At 38.6% G+C, this 20,658-nt stretch overlaps 3 protein-coding genes across 4 annotated transcripts in view; 1 reads left to right on the forward strand and 2 right to left on the reverse strand.

Annotated features, from left to right (window-relative positions):
* pear1 (platelet endothelial aggregation receptor 1) overlaps positions 1 to 2,159 on the reverse strand; it is a 49,154-nt gene extending 46,995 nt beyond the window's left edge. The window contains exon 1 of the mRNA XM_041943446.1: positions 1,973 to 2,159. The gene's annotated coding sequence lies outside the window, so the exon portion shown is untranslated. The remainder of the gene's footprint in view (positions 1 to 1,972) is intronic.
* A 3,466-nt stretch (positions 2,160 to 5,625) lies between these two features.
* Positions 5,626 to 11,946, forward strand: gpatch4 (G patch domain containing 4). The gene is made up of 8 exons (XM_041942903.1): positions 5,626 to 5,728; positions 6,811 to 6,889; positions 6,981 to 7,054; positions 7,530 to 7,622; positions 8,450 to 8,566; positions 8,919 to 9,049; positions 9,320 to 9,370; positions 9,865 to 11,946. The coding sequence occupies exons 2-8, from the start codon at positions 6,811 to 6,813 to the stop codon at positions 10,634 to 10,636; spliced, it is 1,317 nt and encodes a 438-aa protein (XP_041798837.1). The 5' UTR covers positions 5,626 to 5,728; the 3' UTR covers positions 10,637 to 11,946.
* Positions 11,947 to 12,278: 332 nt separating this feature from the next.
* On the reverse strand, positions 12,279 to 20,012 carry LOC121610787 (natural killer cells antigen CD94-like). 2 transcript variants are annotated; one of them, XM_041943068.1, is made up of 7 exons: positions 19,862 to 20,012; positions 18,590 to 18,655; positions 17,521 to 17,619; positions 16,769 to 16,963; positions 14,891 to 15,063; positions 14,534 to 14,652; positions 12,279 to 13,769 (listed from the first exon to the last, which is right to left on the reverse strand). In XM_041943068.1, the coding sequence occupies exons 1-7, from the start codon at positions 19,920 to 19,922 to the stop codon at positions 13,622 to 13,624; spliced, it is 861 nt and encodes a 286-aa protein (XP_041799002.1). In that variant the 5' UTR covers positions 19,923 to 20,012; the 3' UTR covers positions 12,279 to 13,621. The 2 variants fall into 2 exon arrangements, with proteins under 2 accessions (XP_041799002.1, XP_041799001.1); XM_041943067.1 differs by having other exon boundaries at positions 17,521 to 17,622.
* Between the last annotated feature and the right edge of the window lie 646 nt (positions 20,013 to 20,658).

Consider the following 20,658-nt stretch of genomic DNA (forward strand, 5'->3'; position numbering starts at 1 on the left):
GCAGATCTTCTCCTGCACCCAAGAAAACAGTCAGTCAAAATGAGGATCCATCTTTTGTTAATCATATCCCCTTTTATCAGCGGACCATTACATCCTCACACACAAAACATGCATGAAAGCATCAACAACCCACTGGAGCCGCTCACATCTGCTTCACCTGATTAACTTCACTGACAGGATGTGAAAGTTGAGTCACGCCATCACACGCAGGATGTCACACAGTTGTATGGCCTGCAGCCACCTCGCCGCCACGTTTCACTGGCTTGAGTCACTGCTCCTCTGTGACCCAAACGAAGATCAAGAGACAAATCCTGAACTTGGATAGAGTCTGAACCACTTAATGAAAATCAAACACAACAGAGGCGGAGGCGGAGGAGGAGGAGGAGGAGAGCGCTGAGGAAACAGCAGACCTACTCCCAGCGACTTCCTCTGCAATGAGGAGCGCAGCTTTTCTGAGTCACACTCTCTTGATAGTAGCTGGAGACGTTTTCAAAGCAAAGCCAGAGATGCCAAAAAGCCCAGTCAGGCGGGAAAAATGCAGCAAGTGCATGAAGTGGTGACACAATGCTTCACTTGAACAATTCACTTGCTGATAAAGAGTCCGTGCTACGTCTTTGTTTGCAGAACTAAAAGACTCTGTCCACTTGTTGATGAACAGAGAGGTGGTTTTATTGTTAAAAGTGGAGGTCCCTTCATGATCAATAAAGCAGCAAAACACCAAAATGTGACATGCATCAGTAACAAAGTACATTTAGTCAACCTTATTTTGAAATACATGTGTTTTCCAGCATTTATTTAACAGCTGGACTTACTGTTTACTTTGGAAATTGAGATTTTACATATGATACATGTGATTCTCTTATGAAATATGACAGATTGCTACACATCAAACTGCCAAACCATCTATAAAGTAGTGCAACATTTGAATGCTGTCTGTGTAGTATTAAGGGATCAGTAATAAGAAAACAACATTAAAGAACATTAGAAAGGGGCCACTCTGCATAATGAGTACTTGATGTACATTTTGCTGCTGATACTTTTGCACTTTTGTTTAAGCAGGGGTGGAGATAATATCCAGATCCTTTACTCAAGTAAAAGTAGCAATACTGCGATACAAAAACACTGTATTACTGTTGCTTAAGTAAAAGTAATGTTAATAAAATGTCCTTTACGAATCAAACGTACTCATAAATCAGAAAAATGGCCCCTGTGTGTGATGTAATACTATATATTAAATTATTAAATTACTATTGCTGATGCACTAATGCATTTGTAAAGAGCTCATCTGAACTGTTTTGTTTATGTTGTTGGGTAGTTTGACCAGACGTTTCACTCTGAATTGTAGTGCAGCAGATGTATAAAGTGGCATTAAGTGGAAATAATGGGGTAAAGCTGTACTTACAGTTCTTGTATAAATGGACTTACAGTCACTTTCTACCACTGCTCTTCAGTAGAATTTTAAATGCAGGACTTTTACTACTAATGGAGCAGATTTCTTGTACGTCTACTTTTACTTAATTAAAGGATCAGAGGATCTGTTCCACTGTTCACAACCATGCAACCATCTATTAAAATTACTTATATAAAAGAATTAGTTTTCCTATAGAGCCCAGCCTTTAGATGGATGCTAATTTCAGAAGAAACTGCTCAAATGTGCAAAATCTTTCATAACATTCATTAAAAAAAAATAAGTACAAACTCATAATAGGTGAGTACAGTCGCGCTGTGAGTCCCCAAAGGGAAAGTTTCTGGGATTTTCGCAGTGGTCTCAGTTGCGTCTTTCTCCATTCTGGGGTCTGCACTGTTTTCCATAACAGCACCTTCCCACACACGCGGCAGCACACACACTTTCAAACGTACGTGCAGAGTCTATTAACCAGCAACATGCATCATCATAAGTGTCTTTGGCTTTCGAATAAAAAGCTCCGTGACAAACCGCTTTCTAATCTGTATTCATTGAGCTTTTACTCACCTCGCCGGCCAAGAACTCCCCGGTTATTTGTCGCTCAGTGATATTGAAGTTAGACTTCCCAAAGACGAAACCGAGAAGGAAAAAAGGTGTTTGTTTCCAGGGCTCACACACTTAGGAAAATCTTCAAGCGGTGTAAACACCGAGAAGAGTGTGAAGAGGCAGAGGGAGCGAGCAGTCGCATCCAGCGGGGGAGGGTCCTCAAGTGGAGCCAAAGGAGCTGGAAAAAGTGTGACAGCGGGGAGACTGCTGGAGGAGGAGAGAGGGAGAGAGGAGAGGAGGGATGGGGCAGGGAGGAGAGGAGGGATGGGGCAGACAGGAGGTTTAGGAAGGTCAAGGAGGAAAAAGAGAGCTGTTGTTTTTTGTCTTCTGCAGGCCGTCAGACCTTGATGTATAAGTGTGTGTGTGTGTGTGTGTGTGTGTGTGTGTGTGTGTGTGTGTGTGTGTGTGTGTGTTTAGGGATTTCTGAGGGGATAAATTGGTCCAGTGGGACAATAAGTGGTGGAAAACAGAGGGATGATGATCTTGCAGGTGGAAAAACATGGTTAATTTAACATCTATGCAGATCGATAGATTGATAGATAGATTTATTTATTTAATTTACTTTACTAATCCCAAACTGGGAAATTAATCTCTGCTTTTAACCCATCACTGATTCATTGAAACGCACCATGCAACATGCTGATTATGATGCAGATTAGAAGCAATTTTCTGTCCATTAGATTTTGATATTTCTCATGTACAAGTGCAAATGATGATCCAATTGTGCCACTACTACAAAAAGCAGACTGCTACCAAAAATAGTATTATTTAACATTTAAAGAAACAGTTTGGCATTTTGGAAAATATGCTTATTTGCTTTCTTGACGAAGACTGATTCCATTTTCATGTATATCTGTCCATTAAATATGAAGCCACAGCTGGTTAGCTTAGCTTAGCACAAAGACTGTAAACAGGGGGAAACAGCTAGCCTGGATCATTTCTATGGAAAAAAAAAATCTGCATACCAGCACCTATAAAGCTCACTAATTACCACAATTTGTCTTGTTTGCTTAAAACATAAAAAAACAACTATTTGTGGTTTTATGAGGGGTTGCATGCCGGACTATTTTTTGGATGGGGGCAGTGACTTCCTGGAGTCTCTGCCGCCTATAGACTTATACTGAAGAAAAACCATAAGAAACGTGTCGATCTCCTCATCTAACTCTCAGAAAGAGAGCAATTAGTATTATTTTCCAAGATGTCAAACCATTCCTTCAATGGAGATCAAGGTGTTAGTTGTTGAAATAACCTTAATGGACCAAAGCATTTGTCAAGGTGAAAATGTAACCTGATGGTGGCTCTTTACAATGTTTTCAGAAGATGAACAGATTCTTTACCAAATGTCACTGAAGTTTCACTGTGTGTAATGCTGCTGCTGCACTGCAATTTCCCAGCTTGGGATAAATAAAGTATCTCCATCTATCTATCTATCTATCTATCTATCTATCTATCTATCTATCTATCTATCTAAGTCTAGCCAAAATATTCAAAATATATTATTGGTGCTTTTCTGCTTTTCCTTATTAATTTCAAGAGGAAATTTATAACACATCACAAGATTTAGATGTAACTACTTCTGTATACCGATATTTGCACCATGGGTTTTAATCTGCTGCTGTACCAGCCGTCACTCCTCTGGGAAGGCTTTCTACCACATTTCAGAACCTGGCTGCAGAGATTCAACCACAAGAGCATCAGTGAGGTCCAGCACTGATGTTGGGCAACAAGGCCTGGCTCACAGTCGGCGTTCCAGTTCAGCCCAAGGGTGCTGGATGGGGTTGAGGTCAGGGCCCAGTCTAGTTCTTCCACACCTTTTATTGGGATGTGTGTTTCTTTCTGGACCTGGACTTCCATGGTGGAAGAGGAAATGACCTTTCTGTCCAAACTCCTCAACAATGTTGAAAGTCTTAAATATATTTGTATGCTAAGATTTACCTTAATTGCAATTAATTTGTCGAGCCCAAACCATAAAAACTCTTTCTCTTTCTGTCTCTCTCACACTTTTCCTCTCACACACATACTTTATTGACAGCTGTATAATAACCTCCTCTGGGATAACTGTCAGCCTTTGCAGTCGGAGGGCTTCCTCCCAAACACAAGGCCAGCCATGATAACCAGCCTGTTCAGGACGGATGCCCCCCGCCCCCCTGCTGAGTGCTGACACAAATAAACAACTCATGGATGGAGGCCTGGTGGAGCAAACATCCTCACTGCACGGAAACCAAGAGCAGAGGTAAATAAAATTGTTTCCTGTAGGCCACATAGGAGCTGACCAGCAGTCCCAGTACACAGAGGGGGGGTGCCATCCTTTTAGGGTTGCTTTTAGTTGTCCTCACAAGCTCAGAAAAGATATTCATTTAACAATTCAGGATGTAACCTTCTATTACACCCAAATAAACGTCACTCCTAACATCTAAGTCTGGCTTTCTTCACCCTGGAAATTGCTGACAGACTAAACAGTGGAAAACATTAAAAGAAATTGGCTTTCTTGGATGTTTAGGAGACATTTAAAGCACAGTGGTGTTCATGCATTTTTTTCTCTCATTGTTTGGGAGGCACAGAGCCTGAACCTGTTTTCATTTAGGCATGATAATATCTGAAGTCGTGAACTGGCCTTTAACCTGGAATCTCATCAAGGCAAATCCTGAATCCTGCAAGCTATTTGCTGAATAATGCATCCATCTGAGTTGGAATGATCAGAGTTTGCAGCTGTTTGATCAGTTTTATTTCTACACGCAGGTCTAAACCAGAACAGCTCCCCTTATTAATGCTAATTTCTGCATATGGATCATTTGATGTGTTTTGGGAACTCATGCTGTTGATGTAAATAGCTTTACATGTTGGCATCTGGGATGCTCAGGAGGATGACTTGATTATATTTTATTTTTCCAGTGTGAAATACTGCCATCTACTGACATACTGGTGTTTTATGGCTAAGGTCAATAAAACACATGCTATGCAAACAAACACTTTTCAAACCTGCATATCTGTATTATAAGTTCAAGTGGAAATTCGAACATTTCCAAAGATACCAGAAATATTTGGATGAATTCAGGGAAAATGTTTCCAAAATTATGCACCGAACTGTACAAAGTACAATTTTTAATTTATAGTATTGTCATAGTAATAATAATCAATATTAATTAATATAATATTGTGTCATATGGTGGCATGACAGGGGCCGGTCTGCTGCCCACTGAGTACTGTTACTTTTGATACTTTAAGAAATTTTTCTGCCGAATACTTTAACATTTTTACTTGTAATACTTATTTTTACAGAATGATATTGCTACTTTTACTTCTTACTTCTTCCACCAATGCATTTGCAAATTTCTCCTTGGAGATAAATAAAGTATCTATCTATCTATCTTTAAATTACTTTATGCAAATAGTCCATCCGTAGACCTGTACTGTTACTGTGCAAGGGTGGGAAAGCTAAAGTATACAGGTACATAAAGGGGACTTAAAAATAGATTTTAAATAATAGATTACCGTTGTTTTTCTCCTGTTTTTCTACAGTGCTCTGATTGGACGCGTCTGCCCTGCTGCAAAATGACGCGGAGAAGAAGAAGAAAAAGAAGGCGGTAGACGTAGTGACGTGTTTCCGGTGTCATGTCAGCTTTCATGTGACACCGCATGGCTATTACCGGTTGCAGCATTTCCCCGATTGTCTGGAGGTCTTAATTATGCAGTTTTAGCGAAACAAAACGTCGAGAGGTATGTTGAGTTGTCATTCCTGCTGTGTTAGCGTTGTGTGTCAAACGTTAGCTGACGACAGGCGGCTAACACTGGCGAATTGATGTTATGAGACGTTCAACTGTATGCTTTTATGTTAGCTGTTAGCATCGACTCAGTTCTGTCACTGCTAGAGAAGGCAGACTGGAGGTGCACATCGGGTCTGATACGACTATGAGAAAATTAATGTGTGGTATATCCACAAGAAATGCTTTGCCGGATGCTATGTCAGAAAAAGTGCCAATAAACCTTTGAACTGACCTTTTTGTTTGTTTTTAATGGCACCTTAAAGAAAGTTTGACATAATCACAAACTGTTTAACAGCTGTTGAAAACTCACTCCCCACACACTTCAATATTACACTTAAAGTCAAAATACTCAAGTAGCCGCAGTGATATATGTTTGGGATATAACGTTAGTGGTCCGGGGATGTAAAGGTAAGCATGACTGTTAGTAATGCAAATAAATCAGTTAATCGCTTGGAGAATAGAGAAATTCAATATGCAAAATAAAAAAAAATAAAAACTTGACACTCACTCTCTCTGTCTCGGTCTCTCTCTTTTTATATATATATATATATATATATATATATATATATATGTATATATATATATATATATATATATATATATATGTATATATATATATATATATATATGTATGTATATTCTTTCCTCTCATAATTTTGTGAAATCCAAAATGTTTGTAAAGCACTGATGTTCTAGCAGTTCCCAGTCTTTCTGCCTTGTGAACCACTTCTGACACATTAGTGTCTTCCTCACAGATGTTGTGTGATGTTTGTCTTAAACATGTGACCAGTTAGCTAAAAACAAAATTTTACTCAGTCAGTGCTGAACTTGCTTTACCAGCTACAGTCTATTTTACCAGTAAGGCTTCATTTCAGATACAAAGGCTCAGTTTCCTGCCAAAATGCTTGTTTTGGGTATCGCACATTTAAAGATATTGTGTGTTTTGCACAAGAAGTAGAAAAACCAAATGACTTGAATTTGTGAGTTTCTGCATTCATTTGTTTTTCCTAATTATCTGCACACTGTCCTTAACAGATGGCAGAAGTTGTACAGGAGAAAAGTCGTGGCTTGAAGTTTGCAGAGCAGCAACTCCTGCGTCACGGCTGGGAACGCGGTAAGATGCTCTGAACTCTTGTGTCCAATTCAACTGCTGCAGTGTGTCAGACTCAGATGCAGGTTTCTTATTAAGTCTGCTGTGTCCTCAGGTAAAGGTCTGGGGCGAGCTGAGAATGGCATATCAGAAGCTATCAAGGTCAAAGTGAAATGCGACAAAGGAGGGGTGAGTGACGTTTGGCTTCATTTTCGGCAGTTAATCAAATTTAATAATAATTTAATCTGTCTGTGCGATTATGGTACCGGTGCTTGGAGCAGCCAAAAAGGACAAGAGAATCTTTTCATTTCAGCAACTCTCTCACATTTAAATACCAAACAAAAATGACTTATGATACACATCATATATTGAATAAGTCTGCATATTTGTTATTGGTAGAGGTGGCAGCATTATTATTATTATTATTATTATTATTATTATTATTATTATTATTATGAGGCGCTTCTTTTTTATGCTTTTCAGTTAAATTATATTTAAAGTTCAAGGAAATCCACTGTTAAAACATTTTTTAAAGTTCAGTGAACGCGTGATGTTTCCAAAGTCAATTGTATATACATAAACAAGATCTCAGTATTGACCAAAATAATCATGATAATAATTTTTGCCATAATCAAGCAGCCAACATGTGGCTCCTCTCTACCAGGTTGGCCATAAGGAAGGCGAGCAGTTCACCTTCCACTGGTGGGATCATGTTTTCAATAAGGCCTCTTCCAGCCTGCAGGTAGAATCTGATCAGGTAAGTTCACAAAGCTGAACAGACAGTCAGCAAAACACAGAGGTCAAACAGTAGTATACTTTAGTGTATTAGAATTATAATTTAAGTATAGAAGAGTCATAACAAGCACACTTTTGATTTTTGTACTTAATTTAAAGTATGTTTGACACATACTTTTAAAAAGTGTAAATAGACATTCAATTTCAAGGTATTAAAAATTAATATCCTAACTTTGCAATACTAAAAGACACATTGGTGATATAATACAATTCTACCACAAGTATGCTTTAAATGCTTATGAATCCTGATTTTCACTGGCGTGCTTCAGTAATTTAGCAACTGTTTACACTTCAAGTACACTCAAGTGGTACTCAAGGACTACTTGAGTGCACTTAAGTATTTACATTTATATACATTCTTCAAGAACTTTAAGTATAATATTGTTTCACCTGAGCATCAGGAGACTGGACACTTCATTTATTTATTTTGTGGGAGCTGGATGATGATCAGAATGAAGACATAATCACTTGATATTCAGCTCATTCATTTGTCAAATATTTGCAAATGTCACCGCTGATTCATGACTGAAAACGGATTCAGCTCCTCCACTGGTGAATGCTGCTGTATTGAGGAGCAGCTTGGAGGCTCATTGCAGCGTACAAACATGAAAGCTACGTTCAGATCCTTAAACTAACTCACTTTGAACTAAAGCCTGATTGTTTTTCCAGCAACAACACTTGAGCAGCTGATTACACTGATTAGATCCTCCTCTCTTGTTAATGAGCGAAATCAGCTGGTTTCGTGTTTGACAGACGGTCAAGTGTTTTCTGGCTTTCTGTGTGATCCAGAACGGAATTCATTTGAAGAAGACGGCGGGGGAGGATGAAGAGGATGGGATGATTTCCAATAAAAAGCCACGGAAAGCCACGCTGGCCAAAGCCAAACTGTATGGATGCTTTGTCAAGGTAGTTTAATTGTTTCTTATTTACTGAATAAACATCAGTGAAGCGAAGCTCTATGGCACAAAGGAATAAGCAATACCAAGATTAGGCCTCACAGAGAATTCTTGGGATCAGTTCAGTGCTGGTTTTAGTCTTAAAGGGTTTGTTGACAGTAAGGAAACAAAGTAGAACACCAGACTTGTCCTTTAACGCTCCAGATAAACTGCTGCAAACGTGCTGAACAGCATTCATTCATTTGAGAACCTGCAGCAGCAAATTTCTGAACATGTCTTGTATTTTTAAATATGAGAGATTGCAGTCTGAACCGACAGTGACTGTCACTGTTTTTGTTTTTATCTCCATGCTTCTCTCTCAGTCAGCCACACTGCTGTCAGGTCAGGAGCAACCAGAGCCAAAGTCTGCCAACTCAGACGACAGCAGTAGCTCAGAGGAGGAGGAGGAGGAGGAGGAGGAGGACCAGAAATTGGATCTGTCCAGCACCATCAAGTAAGAACTTGATCTGATGCAACCTTTGTTCAGATTTATGGTTAGCTCTTCTCAAAAGCTGCATAATATTCTATCACTGTAATCAGGAGTGCAACTACAGCACTTAAACTGGTCTCCCACCTTGTTCCTGATGTATCACTGTTGTTGAATTTCTTAATCATGATCTTTTAATCACAATCTGAAGTTATTATCTGCTGTGATTAATCTGCAGAAGCAACTTATAACTCTGATTTAATCAGTGCAATAAAGTTATTCATTGATACTCGACAGGCTTTCTGATGCTGATCTCATGAAGGCTTGTGGAGGACGCACAGCTCACAAGTAAGTTAATTCATAGAGTTTTACAATACCTCAGTTCTGATTACCGTTTGAATGGATAAGGTTGCTTAAAAAAAGCACTTTTTAGTAAAAATCAAAAACGAATGAAGGCTCATAATATTTCAGAATAAGTAGATTTAGGAAAAAAGAACCTAATTTAGTTTCTTAATTTAATTTCTAATTTAATTCAAGGAATGGCATTTTTTCTACTCTCTGTGCACGAGTGCCACTACATCCCAACCGAGCAGCACGTCTGTAAACATTTTTAATTAAGAAAAACTACATGAAAATAAATGCTGTACAAATATTCTCTCATTTCATCTATTTAGATAATGACAGACTGTTGCTATAGCTAGCTCTTAAGATACAGCTAGCTTGACTAAACTTGACCAGGAATCAATAAGAGCATTGATTAAGAATTGGACCAGTAAGCAGAATTTTTAATGGCTGATAAGTCCCATCAGTATTTCTGATGAACTTCTGTTGTATTTCTCCAGAGGAGCCCGGCACGGCTTGACCATGAGCGCCAAGCTAGCCAGGCTGGAGCAGCAGGAGGCTGAGTTTATGGCTAAGTATGGCAAGAAGAGCCAACCAGCAAAGGTTTCTGCAGTCTGTGTTACCCCGACTCCACCAACCTCCCAGTCAGCTGACCAGAGAGCTGAGAGGCAGGAGGAGGCTTCTCAGAGAAAAAAGATGAAAAAGAAGAGATCCACTGGGAGCATTACTGCGCTTAATGGTGATGAAGTGTCTGAAAGACCTGAAACAGATGTTATACCTAAAAAGAAGAAAAAGAAAGCCAGAGAGGACACTGAGGAAACAAATGATGCAGTTTCCACTGAGAGTGATTTGATCTGTGTAGAAAACGGCGAAGCAGACCATTCTGACAAAACAAAGAGGAAACGTAAAAGGAAGAAAAACGACGCAGAGCAGGATGAAGAGGGAGCGCCCTCACCTGCTGCAGAGCTGCATGCTGTCACAAAAGTGAGGAAGAAGAAGAAGAAATCCTCCAGACACCACAGCGATTCCGCTGAGGAACGGAAGAGTGACATTACAGAATCCAGCCAATCAGAGCTGGTCCAGGACTGTGCTACAAAAACCAAGAAGAAAAAATCTGCGGCTCTGTTGGACGAAGCAGAAGTTGCAGAGGAAGAAACGGCCATAAAGCAGAAAAAGAAAAAGATTAAAAAGGACAAACCTACGATAGAGGACAATACAAAGGAGAAGACACTTCCTCCAAAGAAGAAGAAAAAGAAGAAGTCCAAAGAATAGTATTTGATAAAACGTGCTTGGAACACGTGATGGCATGCTGATAACATGTTTATCTTGGCTGACAGGGGAAGTTAGATATCCCTTGAATCAGCTCTGGTGAGTTACAGTGGCATGCAAAAGTTTGGTCAAGGTTTCTGTGACTGTGAATTGTTAAGTGAGTAGAAGAGAGTTAAAGATGACACATTTATTCAATAAGCAAGATTTGCATCTGTTACAGTTTCAGAGTAACAAAAAAGGAAAAAGGGCGTGTGGTAAACGGCACCCTGCATGGTCAGTGCTTAGTTACTCCCCCTTTGGCAAATATTACAACTTGTACACACTTTTTGTTGCCTTTCAGTTGTTATTTGGGGGATTTTCACCCGTTCTTCCTGCAAAAGGCTTCTAGTTTTGTGAGAATCTTGGGCATTCCTGCCTGCACTGCTCTTTTTAAGTCTATTACAGATGTTCGTCTATGTATAGGTAAGGGGACGGTGAGGGCCATGGCAAAACCTTCTGCACTGGCCTTGTGGATTTTGAGGTGTTTTTTTTTACTCTAAAACAAAAGCAATGCAATAATCTTGCTTAAAATGTTGAAAACAATGTTTCATCTTTAACTTCATCCCGTTCAGAAATCCTGACTGAACTATTCACATTATTCTGGACGTCTGCATACCGCTGTATGTGCCGGACATGGACTTTATGGAGGCTGTGCTCTCTGATTTAACAGGTTTTCCACTGATTGGAGAATATCTTTAATGAGTAATTCAGACCAGTAAGAAGATGAGACCTGTCTGTTGAACAACCTCACTCGTGTGCTATCAAACAGGTTTTTCAGTCAATATTTTCTGAGCTGCTGAAATTTTGATAACCGGCTGCAGATTCTGAGGGAACCAAGTCAGGTTGGTCATTTGCCCGTGATGCAGACTTTTTAACATCGTTGATCATATACAACATGAAGTGTGTTCAGCTGAATCAGTCAGTGGATCCTTCAGTTTTAATGCCATAAATATTGATATGAGCTGACACTGCTACTCAACATGACGCGGCCCAAACCCAGCCTTTCTAAACTGAGACTAAAAATCAGTCAGGGTTGATGTTTGAATTAAAGTTGCCTGTGTTGACCATTTAATGTGCATTATGTGTTGCATTTTAGTGGAAAATTAAAATAAAATGTTAAGAGTTCAGTGTAGTTTCTGTATTATGAATAACTTTCTTTTTGAAGGTGTTCTGATTGACTTGATTGACATGGAGGAACTCATTAGAAGAAGGAAACTACTGGTATCACCTGAAATTCTGAACATTGTATGCAAATTAAATGATCTGATACATGAAACTGCATTTGTTTGATTCTCTCAGATGAACAGAATTTAGATTTCTTATTGTCTTTGGAAACAACTAAAAAAATACTAATAGTCTTTACGCAACAAAAGACTGGGAAAGTTGTGAAACGCTCCAAAAAACACCTGTTTGGATCATTCCACAGGTGAACAGGTTGCTTGGTAACAGGTGATAGTATCATGATTGGGTATGAAAGGCTCAGTCATACAAAGCAAGGATGGAGGGTCACCACTTTGTGAACACGATTGTATAAAAGATGTTACTACATGAGCTCAGGAGCACTCCATAAAACTTGTCAGTAAACAGTTAATTTACAAATGATTGAATTTTGCTTTTATTTACATTTTACACAGCATCACAACTTTGGAATCAGGGTTGTGAAATCACATTGTCAGCATGTGAAATGTTTGTATCTCGTTGACTCTTATATCCAGAAAATAGCAGATAATGTTCTGTGTAGTAACTCTTAACATTCAGAATAGATGTAACCTCAGATTTGTTTTAACTTTCCTCTTTCTGTCTTTTTTCCACAAATAACTTTGAAGTTTGAAATCTCTGTGAAATGGGGAACTTGTGAAGTTTGTGACAGAAGGACATGAGGTGTGTCAACAGTAGCTTACAACAGATGTGACTCAACTGACATATTAAATGCATGGATCTTCCTGGATGTAGAGTACCCTCATTACAGCACTGTATTTGTTCCATAGTAGCTTTTCATTTAATACCACCGGCTTCATGAGGCAGGATGGATACCTTCCTGTAATGCCTATTACTTAAGAAAAAAAAAGTCATAATAGTTTTATCTATATAGCACAATTTATAGACTAGATGCAGCTCACAGTGTTTTACACAAAAAACTATACAGGACATAAAATAGAAAGAAGCAACACTAGAATAATAATAATTAAAAATATATATATATATGGCAAAAATTGCAATAATGAAATGCTAGTAAAAATTGACAGCAATACAAAAAGACAGAAAACAAATGACGATACTAAAACATGACACTAAAATTTAGGTGAAAATAAAAAATCATGGAGCTTAAAAATCCTCTGTCAAACTGGAACTTTTTTTTTTTTCTTTTTTTGCACAACACATTTGACGCGCTAGTCATTATGAAAGACAACAAACTTCTTCTCTTGACTTCCCAACATGCAGTAACTCAGCAACAGGCACGCAGCCTGGTGTGCATGTTGCATCAGTCCACCTTGAATTTTGGATCATTGCAAGAAGCCCAAAACTCACTGACTTATATTAAATGTTACCAAACTGAACATCACTGAAGTACAGTATCTTCCCAGTTAACCTCACTGAAATGTTGCTTTAATTCAAAGATGATTACACAGATGGATGACTAAATTCTCCATCGCCTGCAAAACAAATCAGTGTTAGCTGGGCTTTTTGTATATCTCCATTAGATATCAGCAGCAGTTACAGGCCTTGGTTACTCTTATATAAGAGAACATCAACTGTATAAGATATCGTCTCAAAAACACCAAAAAGGAGCTAATGAAACGCAATAGCATAGGTAGATGTTTACATATGAAATCATCCATATATCTCTGATTAATATTTGAATTTTCTTATTTTCCAATGTGGGGATACAGTTTTGGAAAAGTAATTTTGCACACAACAAGAACGCTTTGAGAAAACGCAGAGCACTAACTAATCAGACTTTATCAGAGGATCACTCTCACAGATGAATTTGTTCGCCATGCTACATTTTGCTGGGTCCCAGCTGGCTGTGAGATTCCTCCCAGGGATCATCAGTGCACATGGACCAGTGGGGCCAAGCACCTCCGTCATCCAGTAGCTTCAATCACAGAACATGAACATCAGTACCCATGATAATACCAATAAACTAATAAATGTAATGAGAATAAAATCTGTAAAAATGACATGTTGTTTATGAAGTTTCTCATTCATCCAGCTAGAATAAATACTTTATTTATTCATTTGAGACTGAAAAGCTTTTCAGTTCTATCACACAATATTCCTCAGCTCAGTTGCCATGGAATTAGATGCTGAAAAGTTTTTTTTTGAGAATTTCTCATCCATATCAATTAATAAAAAGTTCCGTTTCCCATGTAATTTAGTGCAGTTGTACAGAAAGTAGAAAATGTGTGAAAAAAATTGTACCCACACCCACAATAGTTGAGTAAATGTACTTAGTTACGTTCCACCACAGGCTAAATATGTGAAGAGCTCCCTTTTTGTGTTTTTGTATGCCGTTTTTTTTGTGTGTGTAAAAACAGGAAATAGTTTGTAAATGTTATTTTTTTTGTACGGCTCAAACAAAGCTTGAGATAGTCTGATAGTCGCTATTGTCTTTGGACACTTTTATTGGGACTGTGGGCTGATGAGAGTTTTTTTTAATGTAATAGCCTTTTAAATTTAGCGCAATAAATCAGTTTAAACTTATATTTTATAAATCCATTTAACTTATATGTCTGCTGTTTTGGTGGCAATGGCCTCGTTGTAGAGCTAATAAAACTGGGTCCATCTTATGTTTGATGCTCATGAGGCTGAGATGAGTGAATTCAAATGTTTATTGAAAAAGAAAAGAGTCTGTCTTACCTTAGAGTGTCATTACGTCCATCAACCCAGACCCAGTTATTGTCCCTAGTTTCATTTAACCCCAACCAGAATCCATGAAACTTGTCATAGTAGTACACGGTGTGATTACTGAGGAATTCCTGTAAGTCATGCAGATCATCAAAAACAAATTTTCACTCTTATACATACAGATATTAAAAACAACCCAAATGTTTAATTACCAGAAACTTTTTTCCATCGCATTTTAGAACAGTAACGTAATGTTTTTTTTTTTGTTGTTGTTGTTGCAGGATCCTCGGAATTAGTTTTCTCTAATCTGAACTGAAACACAATTAAAAAGTCTTTAAGTAACTCTGGCTTTATGGTGTTGGAGCTCACCTGTTCATGTAGACTGTCAACAACAACCAGATCTGCAGATGTGGCTTGGCAATACTTCCGGCTGTCTCCCCATGTTTTCCAACCATCTCTATTGTAAAACAGGTAGCACTTATCCTGGAACAGAATCCAGTCTTTCTTACATGGATTACACTCGAGAAGGGTACTCGGGCCGGCTGTGTCACAAAAGATGCAAATACAGACATGGATATAGTAAAAAAAATTAAGTTTGAGACCTTAGTGTCATTGCCATAATGAAAGAAGCCTATTTCAGAAGCCGGGCCAACTTTCACAGTTAATATACGTGGTGATTTTGGACAGTGATGTTCATCGTTTCTGATCAAACTCAGCAAACATAGTTTTCTTCCAGTTTCTAACACAGTGTTTGTGCTCACTCTACAAGGGAAGACAAATGCTCATGGAACAATGGCTGGAAGGAAAATTGAAAGCAATAACAATAATTAATTTTTTAATTAATAAAGCCTTAAACTCAGATAGTGGCTACCAAATATACAAAGGTATCACAATTAATTTGAGAGTAATATGAAACTATTGATGAACCTGAGTTCAGCTGATGTTTTTAAATTCTACACGTCTTTTTTTGACAGCGCGCAGTAGCATGTGATGGGGCAGATTTGACAGTGTATTTGTTTTGTTTGATTGGGTATTAGATTTATGTGTCACAATTCCTTTTTAGCTCTTTTGTTTTGCCTGAAATGAAGCCTTTTTACCAGTTCTTCAGGTGTGGGAAACTACCTTTCTTCACCCGTCACTGTCACAGTTCATTAGCAGTTACAGATTAACTGACATCGTTAAAGCGGCTAATTTGTGAATAAAACAAACATCTTGGCTTAGTTCGAAGTCTTTTATCTACTTCCCAAAGGTCAAATGGAGCATTATCTGTCGGTGCTTTTTTATTGTAGCTGTTTTGTGATTGTTGATTTGGTTGAAATTAGTTCAGCTTACTGCTAACCAAGCTAGCAGTTACTGCTAGTCTGAAGCTATCATGTTGCTAATACAGCATTCTAAGTAAATAAACTGATATTTACTGTTTGGCTGGCTAGCAGTAATGTATTTTACTCTTGTGGACTGTGTACGTTCACAGGATTATTTACACAGTTGTACTTCCTATGTGGACGTGATGTTTGTCTTTCACTGGTGACACTTCTTGGTCCGAGGGACAATGTAGCTCATTGTTTCGATGCCCACCGCTACACTTTTGCGAGTTCATTTTTCCAGTAACTGTGGCCTACCAGTTCATTTCACCTGGCCTTTTGTTTCTTGTTGACAGAAGCTTATCTTTTTCTAGTCTGTAATGCCTGTTATTTAATGTTGGTGTCCAGTTTTCACAGTTCTGCAGTTGCTTCCGGAAAGGAGTTGAAATGCTAACTGCTAGCTGTCTTCAGCCTTTATTGGATGTGTGTTAATCCCATTTCATAGCTATGCAGCTGCAGGTGTAGTGATGGCAGTACTGTACCCATAATAATCCCTACATACTTCTTTAAATTAAATTGCACCTTCTGTGTACTTAACATTTAAGTGCACACACACTTACCTAATTGTCAGCAGCATTTCAGTATATATAGGTTAGTATATATTCAGCTGTTCTTATTATATTTTATTGTCTATTTCTGGTATATTTTTATCGCATTTATGCATATTTTTACTGCATGTCAGTTTATTTTCTTCTATTATCTTTATTTTATTATATTTCTTATAATCTTTGTTTCTAACACAGGGGTTGCAATGCAAATTTCGTTGACATGTCCATGCTCAATGACGATGAAGGCAATCTTGAATCTTTAATCTAAATGTATCTGTCTCTAGTTTATATTTGTGGGTTAAACATACTGTTCGGTCAACAAAGCAAGACACACTTACTCTTCTTTGGGCAGTATTCATTTACTGGAAAGGTGTTAAACTTCAGGATGACTCCCATCGTCCAGTTGAGACTGTCATTGACTCTGCTCAGCTCCTCTGTCTCTCTCTCTAAGACGCTCCTTTCCGTGATCAGCTTCTGGTTTTCTGCCACGAGGTTGCTGATGTCCGCTTTCTGTTTGTTCATTACCACGCTGACTGTGGCGAGAGTGAGAAGGAGCATCAGTCGATCAGTGGATACACTTGGTGTTAACAGAGAGGTGTTATTTTCCACAAGCCTGCATGCTTGTACTGCTCTACTCTAGACCTTGTTTCAGACTGATTTCCTACCTACAGTAATGTTGCTTTCCATGTAGGAGCCTGACATCGGGGCCCTTTTAAAAACGCTCCACCATCCAAAAACTGAGAGTTGGTTGCTGAGCAGCATGAGTTAGAGCGTGTCGTCAGAAAATAAACAAATGTCTTAAGCAACATTCAGATCCATCTAAAAATGTATAGTACTGTCAAATTGTATTATAAAATAGATCAAACCAAGCAAAAAGTAAAACCAAACAAAACTACAAGTCAGACATAAAGAGTAAAATACAGACAGACTCCTAAATGGCAGAAAGCAGGCACATTTCAGAGAAAGCTGACCTTACACTACATACTGATTTGACTTCTGTCGGTAGAGGACATCCCAGACTAACGTGGTCAGTCTGTCAGCTGCTATAACTGCTGATTGAATGCACTCGGTGTGTTGAAATGAAACTCACTGCAGATGATGGCGCTGATGCTCGCCACCAGGAGGACGCAGAGGATCCCCAAACACGCAGCCAGCACACGAAAGGGGGAGTGTGCAGCTGCTTCACCATCTGCTTGTAATGAGAAAGCTCAGATTCAAATCATGGTTGTGATTATGGTCAAGTCGTTCATTATCAACATTATTCTGGTTGCATGGAAAATTTATTGTGATCCTGGATTGTAATGCACTTAATGTCAAGCGTTTTCTCTTTTCTTTTGGGATTAGATGACTGAAATGAACCTCTGAACATCTGTCACTTATTCCTTATGACCAAAAGACATTCTGACACTCAACCCTGAAAGTTGGGATACTGTGTAAAACTTAAATAACAACAGAATCAATCATTTAAAAACAAACTATGCTCACCGACAATGGTGTTACGGAGTGTTTCTGAGCTCATGTAGTAACATCCTTTATCCAATCACGTGTTCACAAAGTGTTGAACCTCGCTCCATCCTCGCTGTGAACAACTGAGCTTTTCCAGGATGCTCCTTTCATACCCAATCATGATACTATCACCTGTTACCAATCAGCCTGATTACCTGTGGAATGATCCAAACAGGTGTTTTTGGAGCAGTCCACATCTTTCCCAGTCTTTTGTTGCTCCTGTCCCAACTTGTTTGAAACATGTTGCTGCATCAAATTCTTGAAAAAAACTTGAAATATATTGTCTTTGGACTGTTTTCAGTTGAGTTTATGTCAAAAAGGATTCGTTAATGATCCCATTCTGTTTTATTTATGTTTTTACACAACGCCCCAACTTTTTTGGAATCAGGGTGGTACACCTCTAATCACCTCTATAATCACACAGGACAAATCAATTAAAATAACGGCATTTTTCTGAGCTTTAGAAGTAAATTTGTTAGTTAGATGTTGGTAAAAAGAACAAAAAATTAACTATTTTTTTTAGGTTTTTATATAAACAATAATGACTTATCATCATCATCATAAAGTGAATTTATTCCTCCTTCTTCAGTAAAGAATATTGTATACTTTAACTGATGAAATGGAAATGAAACCCTACAGATTCTATAACTTACCTGGTACAGTTGTAGTGGGCCTTTTGGGTTTTACTTCAGAATAAACTGTCACGTCCTCTTTATTCTCTGGACGACAGTAATAACAACATGGGGAAAGGATGAGAGATAACTGAATTAATAGTGATGATTCATCATGATGTCAGAATGACATGACTTCATGTGGAGCTCAGAGTACTTCCTGCTAAAACAGGAAGTGATCATTTATGTGAATGTATTCAGAGGGGTCTGCTGGTGCTGCATGACTCTCACTTTTTCTCCATTGATCTGATGCACTTCTGCCAACTGTGGTCAAAGACGGAAAATGCCGTGATGCAGTGATCAAAACATCTAATGCATTTCCTCATCTTTTAATGATCTGTGGTTCTCCTCACGCTTCAGCTGACTTTACTTTACACACAACCGTCACAGAAAGTTTGGTCTGCAAAACACTTAACACACGTGCAGATTCCCCTTGGAAGGAAGAGAAGCAGTCCCTGTTTCTTAATGACAATAAGATGTTTTTTCCACGTAGTTATGTTATTGTAAATTTAAAATGCCACATCTCATCTACATGAGTGCAAATGACAGGCAAGACATGGAGCAGTGAAGAGGCTGCCTGAACATTTTAGTTCTATTAGACAGCCTCTTTACTGCTTTACTCTCTTTTTATATAAAAATATGGTTGTTTGACATTTTGCTGTCCTGAGTAAGGAGGGGTTTGTTTTGTTATAGACTGTACTTCCTGTTGAGATATCAATGAGTTAATTTGTTGACTTTTTGAAGAGATTAACACCTTTAGGAACATGCTGTCACGTATTGGAAAAAATTGGCCTTTTGTTGGCAGAAACACGCTATCACGGCACATGGTTGCAGATTTTACGTTTTTCTCCATGACACTCAGCATGACTTTCAAACCAGTGGATTTGAATTGGAAGTATCTTTGATGCCTGCGCCACGTCCACCATTGTTTTTATTGTTTAATAATAAATGTGCAACTTCTGGTTAGACTTTCAAAATAAATCTTGCTGAGAAACATTTCAGGTGGTGAGGTTAAGGCAGCAACACCACTTGGTTATGTTTAGGAAAAGCACACGGCTAAGAACAATCAACACTGATTATTGGTTTCACACAGGAATCTAATTAGTTGGAAAGTTGTGCTGAGCATCACGTGAACGCATCTATTGGCTGTGACAAACTGTAACTACAGGAAACTGTGATGTGGAGAAAGGTGGTGTTAAACTGATGGGTAGCAATGTGATTCTTGTGCAAAGAACCCTTAAAAGAGGCACTTACCTTTTGGAGATTGGCCACCATTTTTAAACACCACCGTAGAATAATTGATTTCTTCCTCCATCCTTAAACGTCACAAGTACTTTGCTTCAGCGCAGGGAGTGAGAGCTGGCTTTAACAGACACTGGTGCCGTCGCTGGACAGGTGTAAATGAGCTGAGTGTCACGGCGAATAAACAAGGTTCCTCTTCCCCCTTTGCTAAGTGCAGCTGGTGAGCTTGCACAACGACACGTTTTTACTGGACAACCTCAGACAGCGATGCTGAAGGTACAACAAGGCATTGTGGTCATTCATTACACAAGATGAGTGTGTTTTTTGTCCTCAGAGTACGGCTGCTTCTGTAAAAACAAGCGTGCACGCTGTTACGACAAGAGAAACTATTTCAGCATTAAACAGACCTCAAGCTTTTAACTTGTCAAGGTTGTCAGGTGGCTTAACTGACATTTGGATTTTTTTTAATGAAGACCGGTCTAGTTGTAACACCCAATGTCAGGTGAAGGGTCATCACCTGACATTGCTGTGACTTAATTGTGGTATTGTCTTTATCATCATTGGTAAGAATTGACATAAAAGGTCTAGTGTGTAGGATTTAAGGGGATCTCTGGCAGAAATTTAATACAGTATCCACAGTTATGTTTTCATTAGTGGATAATTAGCAGAAAATAAGAATTGCTGTGTTTTTGCTGCCTTAGAATGAGCTCTTTATATCTACAGAGGGAGCGGGGCCTCCCACAGTCCGCCATGTTGTCCTGCCATGTTTCTACAGGTGCCCAGAACCAGACGGGTGCTGTAGGTTTTAG

The sequence above is a fragment of the Chelmon rostratus genome, chromosome 8 (genome assembly GCF_017976325.1).
Source record: "Chelmon rostratus isolate fCheRos1 chromosome 8, fCheRos1.pri, whole genome shotgun sequence".
In the NCBI taxonomy this organism is placed as follows: domain Eukaryota; kingdom Metazoa; phylum Chordata; class Actinopteri; order Chaetodontiformes; family Chaetodontidae; genus Chelmon; species Chelmon rostratus.